At 38.4% G+C, this 14,394-nt stretch overlaps 1 protein-coding gene across 1 annotated transcript; it reads left to right on the top strand.

The window, feature by feature from the left end:
• The first annotated feature begins 2,767 nt into the window (after positions 1-2,767).
• ZRANB2 (zinc finger RANBP2-type containing 2) lies at positions 2,768-13,329 on the top strand. The gene is made up of 10 exons (XM_075181904.1): positions 2,768-2,937; positions 5,593-5,645; positions 5,736-5,844; positions 7,003-7,085; positions 7,315-7,391; positions 7,570-7,722; positions 9,026-9,180; positions 11,090-11,164; positions 11,508-11,669; positions 12,192-13,329. Exons 1-10 carry the CDS (start codon positions 2,840-2,842, stop codon positions 12,256-12,258), a joined length of 1,032 nt encoding a protein of 343 aa, XP_075038005.1. The 5' UTR covers positions 2,768-2,839; the 3' UTR covers positions 12,259-13,329.
• The last annotated feature ends 1,065 nt before the right edge of the window (positions 13,330-14,394 follow it).

Below are 14,394 nucleotides of genomic sequence, written 5' to 3'. Positions count from 1 at the left end.
ACTTTTTAAATCTGAGCATGTGTGCAAAGCAATAGTTTGCGTTCAACTCAACATGAGCCCCAATAATGCTCAGAACCAAAGAAAAATAGGCAGGGCTGGCATTACTGCCCCACCTAAAGCCTCAGTTCTCATATTCATTGCCTAAGACCAATTTGTTATGTCTATAATGAATAAAATTAAATAAAGATTGAGATCAAAGATATTGGTAATATCGGCAAGTAACATTCTCCAAAAATCTGTTATCGATATATATATATATTTGTCCTATTATATATAAGTTAAATACTAGCTGTATTTTCATCTAGCAATACAAATACTTGATAGCTTTATTTTTACACTGAAATTTAAAGTAGATCTAGGACATGCTCTAACCCAACTATAAATCTGTCCCCACATTTTAAATTTATCTCCCTCCAATGCAACATGGTTTTACCAAGGTGCAAAGTTACTCCTTTTTTATGCTTTACTCTCCTTAATGACTCAGGCCCTATATATCCATCATATTGATGTTCAGTGCATCATATATCCATATATGCATTATATGTCCATCTTATGGATATTATCAGTACATCATATATACATTATATATCCATATATACATTATATTTCCATATTATGGATACTATCAGTACATTATATAACCATATATACATTATATATCTATCTTATGAATATTATCAGTACATCATTTACATTATATCCATCTTATAGATATTATCAGTAAATCATATACATTATATCCATATATACATCATATATCCATCTTATAGATATTATCAGTACATGATATATACATGATATATCCATATATACATTATATATCCATCTTATGGATATTATCAGCACATCATATATACATTATATATCCATCTTATAGATATTACCAGTACATCATATATACATTATATCCCTATATATTATTATTATTATTATCATTTATTTGTTAGGCGCCACAAGGTTTCCGCAGCGCCGCACATAGTACAAACAGTAGACTATACAGGGTATAACAGTACAGAACAATAAACAAAAAGTACCAATACTTCAGAAACTCCAGGCAGGCAGATGCAATAATAGACACGGAGCAGAAGAACGGGTAAGGAGACAGGAGGGAAGAGGGCCCTGCTCAAGCGAGCTTACATCCTAAGGGAGGGTTAAACAGACCAGGCACAAGAGGAGCCAGTTGAGGGAATGGGAGAGAGGGGAGAATGAGTGGAGGAGATGGGGGTTAAGTGGATGGTTGGTAGGCTTTGAGAAAGAAGTGAGTTTTGAGTGCACGTATCCATCTTATAGATATTATCAGTACATCATATATACATTATATATCCATATATACATTATATATCATCTTATGGATATTATAAGGATATTTTATGAATATTATATGGATATTTCCCATGCTGCCCCCCTTCACTGGAATGACCTCCCTCGTTCCATCCGCCTCTCTCCTACTCTGTGCCCCTTCAAACGTGCGCTGAAAACCCACCTCTTCCTCAAAGCCTACCAACCATCCACATAACCCCTTTCTCTATACTCCACTCGCTCTCCCCTTGCCTTATCTGGCTCCCCCTGTGCCAGTCTGTTTTACCTCCCTTAGGATATAAGCTCACATGAGCAGGGCCCTCTTCCCTCCTGTCTCCTTACCGTTCTTCTGCTCCTTGTTTACTACATCGGCCAGCCTGGAGTTTCTGAAGCATTGGTATTTTTGTTTATTGGTTTGTACTGTTTTACCGTTTAGTCTACTGATTGTACTGTGTATGGCGCTGGGGAAACCTTGTGGCGCCTAACAAATAAAGGATAATAATAATAATAATAATAATAATAATAATAATATTATCAGTACATCATATATACATGATATATCCATATATACATTATATATCCATCTTATGGATATTACCAGTACATCATATATACATTATATCCCTATATATACATTATATATCCATCTTATAGATATTATCAGTACATCATATATACATTATATATCCATATATACATTATATATCTGTCTTACGGATGTTATCAGTACATCATATACATTATATCCATATATACATTATATATCCATCTTATGGATATTATAAGCACATCATATACATTATATCCATATATACATTATATATCCATCTTATGGATATTATCAGCACATCATATATACATTATATATCCATCTTATGGATATTACCAGTACATCATATATACATTATATCCCTATATATACATTATATATCCATCTTATAGATATTATCAGTACATCATATATACATTATATATCCATATATACATTATATATCTGTCTTACGGATGTTATCAGTACATCATACACATTATATCCATATATACATTATATATCCATCTTATGGATATTATAAGCACATCATATACATTATATCCATATATACATTATATATCCATCTTATGGATATTATCAGCACATCATATATACATTATATATCCATCTTATAGATATTATCAGTACATCATATATACATTATATCCATATATACATTATATATCCATCTTATAGATATTATCAGTACATCATATATACATGTTATATCCCTATATATACATCATGCATCCATCCAGCCAATGAGCCGCCACTACGTCTCCCACGTGCTCTATCTCTGATCACACGTCACTAACGTTAGAGTAGCAGGACCCCAGAGGCTGCCCTCCGAGATGCCTGCTTAGTGGTCGCCCTCTTACTGGCTGCTACCCAGGTATCGTCATCCACAGCGTGTGCACTGATATCACTGACCTCGTCGACGGTGACATCAGACCTAGGCAGGCGGATTATAGGTACCCGGGTGTTACAGGCACTGGGAAGGTCGTCTCAATGGAGGAGTCCTTCACAAACGAGCAGATGGCGACCGATAAGATGTCCACCAAGAATTTTCGCGTCAGCGACGGAGACTGGATCTGCCCGGATAAGAAGTGAGATTGGAGGCTCTCCGGGCCGTGGGGGGTGACAGGGAGGAGGGCGGTGAGGGTACTGCGGGCCGGGGGAGGGAGATGGCGGAGGGCGGGGAGACTGCGGCCTATACAGGCGTGAGGCCTGGGCTGGAGTTACTAGTGAGGGGGCCTGAGCTGGGGTTACTAGTGAGGGGGCCTGAGCCCTGAGCTGGGGTTACTAGTGAGGGGGCCTGAGCCCTGAGCTGGGGTTACTAGTGAGGGGGCTTGAGGCCTGAGCTGGGGTTACTAGTGAGGGGGCCTGAGGCCTGAGCTGGGGTTACTAGTGAGGGGGCTTGAGGCCTGAGCTGGGGTTACTAGTGAGGGGGCCTGAGCCCTGAGCTGGGGTTACTAGTGAGGGGGCTTGAGGCCTGAGCTGGGGTTACTAGTGAGGGGGCCTGAGGCCTGAGCTGGGGTTACTAGTGAGGGGGCCTGAGCTGGGGTTACTAGTGAGGGGGCCTGAGCTGGGGTTACTAGTGAGGGGGCCTGAGCTGGGGTTACTAGTAAGGGGGCCTGAGGGAGGCTCAGCCTCAGTCTGTTATATACAATTCCTAACAAGTACAGTGTTATTATATGTGAGGCCTGAACCAGGGAGACTCCCAAACCTATAAATACAATTATCTCTGTCATTCTACATTATCTCCCCATCATCCATAATATCTATATGTCCTTTTACATTATATAACCATTCTCTCTATATCCTTTGTACATTATATGTGTATAATCAATCATTACCACACCAATGGGCACAGGTTTCAGCCTGTGCTGAATTGGGGCAGCATGGTGGCTCAGTGGTTAGCACTTCTGCCTCACAGCACTGGGGTCATGCGTTCAATTCCTGACCATAGACTTATCTGTGTGGAGTTTGTATGTTCTCCCCATGTTTGCGTGGGTTTCCTCTGGGTGCTCCGGTTTCCTCCCACACTCCAAAAACATCCTGGTAGGTTAATTGGCTGCTAACAAAATTGACCCTAGTGTGTGTGTTAGGGAATTTAGACTGTTAGCCCCCAATGAGGTGAGGGAATGATGTGAGTGAGTTCTCTGTACAGCGCTGTGGAATCGGTGGCGCTATATAAATAAGTGGTGATGAATACATCACCCCTTGTGCCCCACTAACTGTGTTGAGAGTTGTGTTATTAGTTTGCTGTATTGTACTGTCTTGTTGTTTGTCCTCTGTACAGCTCTGCGGACCTCATGTGGTTCCCCGTAAATAAAGGTTATATAGATATAGATATATATATGATATAATATACGATATATATATCCATCATCTCTGCCATAGGGGTACATTATAAACCCATGTATTCATCATGCATCCATGATCTCTATATCATTTATATATCATATATCCAGTATCTCAATATCCTATATACATTGTAGATCACTAAATACATTGTGTGTATGTGTGTATATATATATATATATATATATATATATATATATATATATATATATATATATATATATATGTGTGTTACACAAACATACATTATATGTCAATCTACAATACTGTGCAACTCTTTTAGACAGGTGTGGAAAACATGCTGCAATGTAAGAATGCTTCTAAAAACAGAAGTATTAATAGTTTATTTTTATCAATTAACAAAATGCAAAGTGAATGAACAGAAGAGAAATCAAAATAATATTTGGTGGGACCACCCTTTGCCTTCAAAATGGCATCAATTCTTCTAGGTACACTTACACACAGTTTTGAAGGAACTTGGCAGGGAGGTTCTCTATATAGAAATGGCTACAATCATCATCATTGTTTATTTGTAAGGTAAAGCAGTGCCAAACAGTCTGTTTAACAAATCCTACATAAAAACAAAACCAGCATATGAGGTTGATAAAGAGAGCCCTGCTTTAGAGACTTTATAATCCAGTCATGTAATGTTAAGGCCCTATGGATGGGATTTACTAGAGATCGCCAGATTTAAGTTTGCTTCCTGTTCAGTCAGCTGAATAAGTTCTTTTCCTCTTTCCACGTCTTATTAAATTCTCCAAACCAGTGAACGTCACAGTCTCGGAACATCATCCCCTAAAGCTGTCCATACCAATTTTGGTGTTCCCTCAGATGCATGGAATGCTTATAATGTATCTGCAGGTGGGGGTACCCTTAAACAGGAAGTACAAATTAATATTTTGTACATGAAGATATACTGTATTGTTACCCTTGCAATCTTATGATTCTATGTTTTTCATAATATCTGGATGGCTGATGATACAGTGTAATAAAAAAGATCAGGTCACTTGTTAAAACTAACATACTCTATGGTAGCTAGAAGAAACATGAATTACTGATATAAAGTTACAAAATATAATTTGTTCTTTGATTTGTTACAATAATTCTTAGTTAATGCTACGTTGTGATTAATACCATGTTCAGAAATAAGTTCGATTTGCACTGACTGTTTCCACCGTGGCAGTATCTAATATTGTCTTTTAATGCTTTACTATAAGTGAAGGTCACACATTGTAGACATTATCTCATGTTTATTGTAGATTGTTTGCTGTGTGGAAAGAATGACTGGCATTCCCTTTGTTTGAAGGAGGACAACTGTAGGGCTATTAAGTGCAAGTTCTATATAGAGGCTCTACATAAGGAGTAGACCTTACATGGCTGTTTCTTATGTCTTTTAGATGCGGGAATGTAAACTTTGCCAGAAGGACGAGTTGTAACCGTTGTGGACGAGGTGAGAGCATACCGTTTGATTTGTATAGGATGCAATATATACCCAATAGATTTCTATTTAACTTTTTCATTTTATGGGGGTTTTTTTTAGAAAAAACAACTGATGCCAAAATGATGAAAGCTGGCGGAACAGAGATTGGGAAAACTCTGGCTGAGAAGAGCCGTGGATTGTTCAGTGCCAATGACTGGCAGTGCAAAACGTGAGTGATTCAGGGTGCTCCTGTGAGAAGAGACCTTGTTACTTACTGTACAGAGCAGTGTAATATGTTGGAGATATACAGAGGATGACAACATAAATCCTCAGGTGTTTATACCTGTGTAGGTTTCTTACAGTCTAGCTCTTAGCGGCGTATTCAATTGTCGGCGGAAACGCCAAAAATCCCGCGGTCTGCGCACTATTACCATTATTACACGGGGAAACCGTTAATACGGTAATTTTCTCGCTGGATTTCAGCTCGCAGCTGAGCCGAGAGCTGAAATCCTGATAACTTAACGGTAATAGTTTTTCCGCGGCGCGGAAAACAAACAATTGAATTTGCCACTTAGATTGAGGTAAATGAAAGGGGGAATTCAATTCCCCACCGAAGTACCTCCGGGTTAAAACTATTGCCGTTATTACGGTAGTTTTAACCCAGTTTTCTGCTCGCAACTCAGTGAGCTGTGAGCAAAGAGCCGGCATTGGAACTACCGTAATAACGGCACTATTACCGGAATAATGCACATGCCACGTTACTTTTAACAGTAACGCGGCCAATTGAATACCCCCCCGAAGAGTTTACAGTTTTTGCTCTCGACTTTTCTGTGTTCTGTTTTCTAAATATCAGCCTATACTAAAGCTGTTTTATTTATTTATTTTTTAATTTTATTTTTCATTTGACACTTCTTCTCCCACGCATAGGCGGAGATTCAATTGCTGGTGATGTCTGGCTGCGCACATTGCCAGCCATTACCGTGGGAATCTGTGATCATTTTTCTGAACATCTCTATGGTGTGCAAGGAAAAATGAGCGTAGATTCCATCCATAACATTGGCACAATATGTCTCTGTGGATGTTCCCCCCCAAATTGAATCTCCCCCATAGTGTGCAGATGTGTAGAGCTTTTGCTTTTTCTATCGGTTTAAGTCATACTGCTAATAAAACTACAGTTCTCCAGTGTGATTGATCAGTCAGTGGCTGGATTTAAGTCATTAAATATAGTAAAAGTGGGAGGTGGACAGCTTGGATGTTGCTGATGGACACCTCCGCTCTGATCGGGGATCAGGACTAACCCGTTGTATTACACAACTAGATTGTACTGTTCTGTTTGTATTTCACACATGCAAGTTTCTAATATTACGTTTGCGGTTTCCTTTTGTAGTTGCGGCAATGTAAACTGGGCGAGACGATCTGAGTGTAACATGTGCAATACGCCAAAGTATGCAAAACTGGAGGAGAGGACAGGTATGGTGCCTATATGGTAATGTTGCATAACAAGTGTATGTCCGTTTCTTTAGATTTTTCTTTTGTGGCGTTTCCAGCTTGTTTGCATTCTTTATACAGTACCAATATGTTACCCGTTGGTTGTCCACACTGGTCGTGCAATTGTTGCTTTAGTGGCTTGTTTTTTTTTTAATCATGATCTTTTAAACTAGTTTCCTATACCTCAAACTGTCTCTGTTTCACTTTGCAGGTTATGGGGGTGGTTTTAATGAACGTGAAAATGTGGAATACATAGAGCGCGAAGAATCCGATGGAGAGTATGATGAGGTAAAAGATCTACGTGATGTTAAAAAATTATAGCTTTGCCTAAAACACCATCTGTTATGATGGTTATAATGCCACCTAAATAATTGACTGCTGATTTTCTCAACCGAATCTTCAATTACATTTCTCACTGAAAAATGTTAACGTTTCAAGTGATTTATTTTTTTCATTCTTTTTATAGTTTGGGCGAAAAAAGAAAAAGTATCGCGGAAAGCCAGGCGCTGGTTCCAAATCCGCCCATAAAGGCGATGAAAAGGAATCGGGTGCAGAAGAGGAGGAGGAGGCTGAGGAGGAAGAAGAGGAAGGAGATCTGTCTAAGTATAAGCTGGATGATGTAAGTCGTGATTCTAATACACCGGATGATTAAAGAAGGATCCCAGCCAGACGTAAATTGTCTCTTCTGGGCTTAAACAATGGCCCAGTCTCCTGCCAGAGGAGGCCAAATAAATTTGAAAGATAACACCTTGGGGTATATTTACTAAACTCAGGTTCCGACATACCCCCGATTTCCAGCGCTTTTCTGTCATTATTTTTAAAATGAGAATCCTAGAGACAAAACTCATCGATTTTTGTCTTTTTAATAAGATTGCTGTTTTAAACAAATGACAGGAAAACGCAGTGAATCGGCGGTTCGTAGGAACCGCAGTTTAGTAAATATCCCCCATTGTGCTGGGATTTGTCAAATTTATTGACTGATTTCTGTCCCCTGTGGAAATATCGATGTAACATACTTACTGCACAGCTTCCTTTACCTTTTGTAACAGTGTTACCAGTATACTCTGCATTTTTACTACAATCTTCTACCACCTACTTATTCCTGCATCTATTCATATATCTGCCTGCCTCCTGCCCTCCCTCCTGGCAGATACAACATGAAGCCTTCCTGATTATGGGGGAAGGGCAGAGAACTGGAGGTCAAGCAAGGTCAGAAGCAGAAAATTCAAAAATAGAAGGCGAAGCAGCCTTTACCTTAACACACTGGTGGTCAGACATACAACAAAATCACCAACCTGTGCAAAATACAAATAAAGCGTGAAAGTGCCTTGTGAAATAAAGCCATTATTGTTTAGCAGACCAGTGATGTGTGTTACCTACTGGTTATCGGACATGGGGCCTGATTCATTAAGGATCTTAACTTAAGAAACCTCTTATTTAAGTCTCCTGGACAAAACCATGTTACAATGTAAGGGGTGCAAATTAGTATTCTGTTTTGCACATAAGTTAAATACTGACTGTTTTTTCATGTAGCACACAAATATCAACTTTAAATTTGAGTGTACAAATAAGCTATCAAGTATGTGTGTTGCATGAAAAAACAGTCAGTATTTAACTTATGTGCAAAACAGAATACTAATTTGCACCCCTTACATTGTAACATGGTTTTGTCCAGGAGACTTAAATAAGAGGTTTCTTAAGTTAAGATCCTTAATGAATCAGGCTCATGAAGTTTTAGCTGCGTAATCACATGACTGAAAGGCGATACTGGTCACCATGGGGGTACAACACTTTCTGATTACAGTATTGTAATTGTATTGAATATGGCCCAATGTCTGCATATATAGACTAAGTAATGTAGTACTGGACATCCGTTCTGTGCTGTGAGCCCATCAATGTTAATAACCTTTTATTTGTTTTAGGATGAGGATGAAGATGAAGACGGCGACCTTTCAAAATACAATCTGGATGCGAGTGAAGAGGAAGATAATAGTAAAATTAAGAAACCCACACGCAGCCGATCTAAATCTCGATCTTCCCACTCTTCTTCCCACACAAGCTCAAGGTCTAGGTCCAGGTAAACGGGTACAGGTCAAGGGTAAAGCCGGGCAAAATGTCAGTATCTTTTTAACTTTCTTCCTTTTTTATTTACATATTAATGTATTCTTAGTTTTTGTTTCACAAATCTTGGAGTGAAATACTATTCTCTTGATTACACTTAGCATCCGATGACGACACACGTTCCTTTCTTTTGATATTGGACTCTTGCTAATGTCATCCTGGTTCTCCCACAAGACTAATGCACTAAAACTGAATATCTCGGCCTTTTCTTTCTCCCTGGCCAATGTAAGACTGCATTATTCTACGTCCGTAACCACGTTGTGCTGTTATTACCTTGGTCAGGCGTGAAGCTATTTAAATGCTGTTATTACTTTGTTTCTCTACCCTGGTGTGGACATAATATAGGATTTAAATCAGGTTTGCAGTGAATCTATTTCCACCTTAATGTTACCTTTTTTTTAATGATTTTCTTCTGAGTGAAGGTCACACATTGTAGACATTACATAGGTAACGGCTGCAGACTTTACCCTATAAAACTGGTAACAAGAAGGTTTGTAGAGGTGGTGACCGAGATTTCCTGGTTTCGGCCTGATGCATTCACTGGAAAAGCCAGTGACGTTTTTTTTTAATCCTTTTTTATTGGAGGACTAAAATGTTGGAACGCATTCCTAGGTGACGAGACTGTTGGTAATTTGAGCACTTTAAATAAATGTTAAGAGTGCATGTTCTCTAGAGATGTCACTAGGTGCCCTGACAGTAGAAAGGCTGTTTATTCATCATAATCTGCTTCCACAACAGTATATAGTTTTGGTATTGCTTTTATTATAATTCGGGTTGGTTTTCTTACAGGTGGGGGCTTTTATCAGTAACAGAATCCAAGCATGCATAGTACAAATTTATTGGTAAAATTTGGGGTGAGAGGTTCATAATAGTTTAACCCAACACTTCTTCCACCTAAAAAATTATGGATCTTCAGGTTTTCTCCTTCCATCAAATTCTGTGTTCTGTGTTTCTTTGATGTAGTAGCATATCATAGTAGTATTCTCTAGAAAGGATTGCGTGTGTTTTAACACTCACCTTTTTATATTGCATTTTCTAATACTGTACAATTTGTTATAGTAAACTATTTCATTTGCAGCAAATAAGTAACCAGTGTTCTCCCCAGAAAAAATTGCAAGCTGGGTGGCATTAAATAGTAGCCAGGTGGGGGCAGTTGTAGTAATATTAAAAAATGTTGAAGGTTATTGCCCACACCTGCCAGGACTGGTCAGACTGGTGGTCAGTGGTCTAACACACACACTGCTGGCTGTAGTGCTCACATAGTGCCTGTTACAATAGGAGAACTAATGGTTTATTCTACTATAATAGGACTCTGTTGAGCTTCAAGAGCCAGGTAGCAAGTAAAAACAGCCGGGTGGAGAAGCCAGGAAATAGGTGCTGGGGAGAACACAGAGTAACCTTATGGCTGATAAAATTACTAAATCTTTATAATATAGTATAACTAGGATTATTACACTTGTAAAGAATGGAGCGGTAGACCTCATATGCAAGTTGATGTATTTAATTTTATGAAAGTGCTACGAATAGCATTTACAGATGTAGAGAATCGGGATTATAAGAGATTTGTATGGTGAGGCTGTAGTTATTTTCTATACACCCAGATGACCTAGCTGCAGGCATATAGAGTCAGCTCTTCTAACAGGACCGTTACATACAGATTTATACGTTAATTTATGTTGTGTGGTTTTATATATCTGAATTGAATCTTACAGGAAGCTTTGTCAGATTAATCAGCTTGTGGTCCTTTAAACCTTTATCTATTTAGAACTGCTTTATTACCAGTATAAAACCATCTGATGTGTAAATGATTACAAATGTTTGTATTGACCATTAGAGCTGGAAAAATATGCATCGTGTTGTTTCAGATCCCGCTCAAGATCTTCTACCAGTTCCAGATCTGGCTCCAGTTCAAGAGAACGTTCTCGTGGTTCAAAATCAAGGTGAATAGTGGTACCATTCTCTGTCACAGCGAGAGAACTGGTTCAGGACCTTGTTATCTTTATTTTTCTGTGATGTTATATTGTACATTTATCATACTCCAATCTTTTCTTTATGAATGAGTCTTGGTCGCAAGTAGTGGGGGAAAAAATACTATATCTTGTAATAGTTTTAAGTACACAAGGCATTCACAAGTTCCCCGAAAGCGTTAATGTTTGTATTTCAGCACGGCCTAGTGTGATATTGCAAACAATGCTTTAACTATGTTTATTATGTGCTTATTGTTGCTGCACAAGTGTTCTATTCATTCCTGCATTAAATCCTCTTCATTTTCAATCGCTAAAGATCCAGCTCCAGATCCCAACGGGGGTCTGCTTCCCCGAGAAAAAGATCTTACGCCAGTTCTCGATCCTCATCGTCCTCAGAGAGGGGAAAGAAAAGAAGTCGCTCCAGATCTTCGTCCCCTGAACGCAAAAAAAAGAGATCAAGATCACGGTCAACCGAAAGGTTTGGGTTACTGTAGATTTAGAAGGGGTATTTTTTTTTTTTTTTTATTGAAATAAATTGAAATGTGGGAAAATTAACTCAGAAATATAAGGACATATGTATCCTTTTTTTATTTTGAAAGAAAAATAGCTATTAAGAGGTATTTTTTTTTATTTTTTTTTAATTGTATAACACCTATACATTGTCATAAAACGAATAACCTAGGTACTATGGTTATTAGTAAAGTACTTCTCCCTTAATTCCTGCAGTTTGGCTAATCACCACTAGATGTCAGTAGCTTGTGTGTAGCCAGATTAACGTAGGGTGCCCAGCTCTGCTATTGGGTACTACTGTGTGATTATAAAATAACAGTTGTGTTGTAAGTAACATTGTTACAACAGTATAAGTGATCAAATGAAAGTGCCCCTGTTGGGTTGGCTACAGCATATTGATGCTTTCACTTCATATTTGTATATAAAAGGGTAGATGAGTAATAATTGGCAAGACATTAACAAAAACTACTGTTCAATTTCTGTTTTCCAGACGCAGAGTGTCTCCTACTGGGTCTTCTCATTCTGGCTCTCGATCGTCAAGTTTCAAAAAGAAATAGATAATTAGGCATAGCATCCAATCCAGTGTATAACTGATGGAGGATTAATACAGAGGAGTGGAAGGGGAGGAAAAACAAAACAAAACAAAGTCATGAATGGCGTTTAGTGACCGGCTGTAGTAGAGGTGCATGACCGTGTGCTTCCGCTGCAACCACACAACTCAATCCAAAAGTAGCATTTTAAGCCATAAGTTCAATACTACGTTCCCTCCATCACATTGTATGGAGCAGAACACCATACACGGCAATAAAATGGCTTCGACTTTTGTTTTAAACATATATTGTAACTTGTCCTCAAGTTTTTGGGGATTTTTTTTTTTTTTAATGTATACATGTGTTTACTTCTAAAACCTTACAGCATGAAATGTGAATGTTCTCCATATCTCTCTTGCAATCATTATGGCTTAAAATGCAGACAGGTATTTGAGCAAAAAAAGGAATTGTGAACGAGTCTTTCACTTTTTACAAAATAAAAACCTATATTTCAGTGGTTACAAGGTAAGTATTAGGTATTGGTATTACACAATCTCTGCAGATCTCTAAAACAAAATACCCGAGCTTGGCAATTTTATTACTCAGATTTACAAACTGTCCCCTACCCCTGTTTTAGTGGGTCAGGCTCCTCTGTTGCTCTAACTTGCAGAGAGCTGTATTTCTATGTGTTACATCTTCTCTTGAATGTAATCTGTCACTCAGAGTAATTGTATTTGTGCCTATCGCTTCCTTAAAGCTACTATTTAAATATGTGCAAAACCTCTTGCAAGATACTATAGGTAATCGATAGTTTATCCATCTTTGTATTTCAAAAGGGTGAGCGTTTCAACAATTATTTAGGAAATGCCACAATTGAATTAACTCTCTTGATTATGATTTTGTCAGATTTGGCTAAAGTGTAGTTTTAATTTAGGATGATTATCTGTAGAAAGTGTGGAAAATAAAAGAAAATACTGACTCATGCACCACCCTTTGTTTTGTGCTTTATGGCGAATTCTCAACAGCAGCAAAAACTGAGAATGCAACATGTGGAATAAAGTACATGCGCTTTGTGGGTGTATTTTATTTTTCTATCGATTTCCTTTGTCGTGCTGCCTTTTCCTTTTTAATGTTAGTGATTCGCTAGATCTTATATAATGGTTTAAAAAATAAAAAGTTGTTGCCTCCACAAGGTTTCAGGAAATAAAAGAAATGTGTTTTACAAGTGTCCCTTTTATGGTTATCTAGATCAGAGACCCTCGACTCCCCCCCCTCCCCCCTCCCCTCCCCTCCCCTCCCCTCCCCTCCCTCCACCTTCACAAGAAAAGACTTCTGGATCCCTTTACCTCAATATCATATTGAGAGTGAACAGGAGAAAGAGTTCACTGTTGTCCTTATATTTTTAAACCGAATTACCACATTATTTGGTGCTGTATATTAAACTTTATAAATGTTATAGTGAGACTCATACAAGCTATTGTATATCCCAGCTGAAGACTGTGGTATTGCCTTATCTGAGTCTCAGCGGGTCTCTAGAGCAGCTACTGCATTGTCATGTCCTCTACCTTCATAAGCACAAACAGGATCCTCTGTAGATATGGTATCTAAATTCCTTGGTGATCTCTGGTATAGTTTCACAGTACGTTGGACATTTAAACACCAATTAACCTTGTACAAGCTTATGATTTAGTATGGCTAATCCTGTTTAACTATATACTGCATAAGTCTTTAAATATACATCATTCCATTAACAGGAAATGCCTCGTTGATAGAGGTTTGGTATAAAAGTGTGAGTAACAAAATGCCGACAAGAATGACAACGACATTAAAATGCAGAATTTAGTATTCGCGACGTGTAAGGCAATACGAGGACTCCCGGTGCCTGTATAATAGGTTTTGTTTTATTACTAAGGCTTTCACGTGGTACAGGCACTGGGTCCTGGCCTTGCCCCCTTAATACCAGCAATGTAACTGTTGCCCTTTTAAGTAACGACCATCACCGTACCGGCTTGTTCGGCTGTCTGCGCTTTATAGCGACCTCGCCGGAAATGTTTTGTGCAACTATTTCAGTAACTCTACATTGTTTTTTCATGTCGCGATTACTAAATTCTGCATTTTAATGTTGCTGTCATTCTTGTCAGCTTTTTCATACTCAACAATGAC

Source organism: Mixophyes fleayi, chromosome 8, assembly GCF_038048845.1.
Source record: "Mixophyes fleayi isolate aMixFle1 chromosome 8, aMixFle1.hap1, whole genome shotgun sequence".
Taxonomy (NCBI): domain Eukaryota; kingdom Metazoa; phylum Chordata; class Amphibia; order Anura; family Limnodynastidae; genus Mixophyes; species Mixophyes fleayi.
This window is presented reverse-complemented; position numbering and strand designations above follow the sequence as displayed.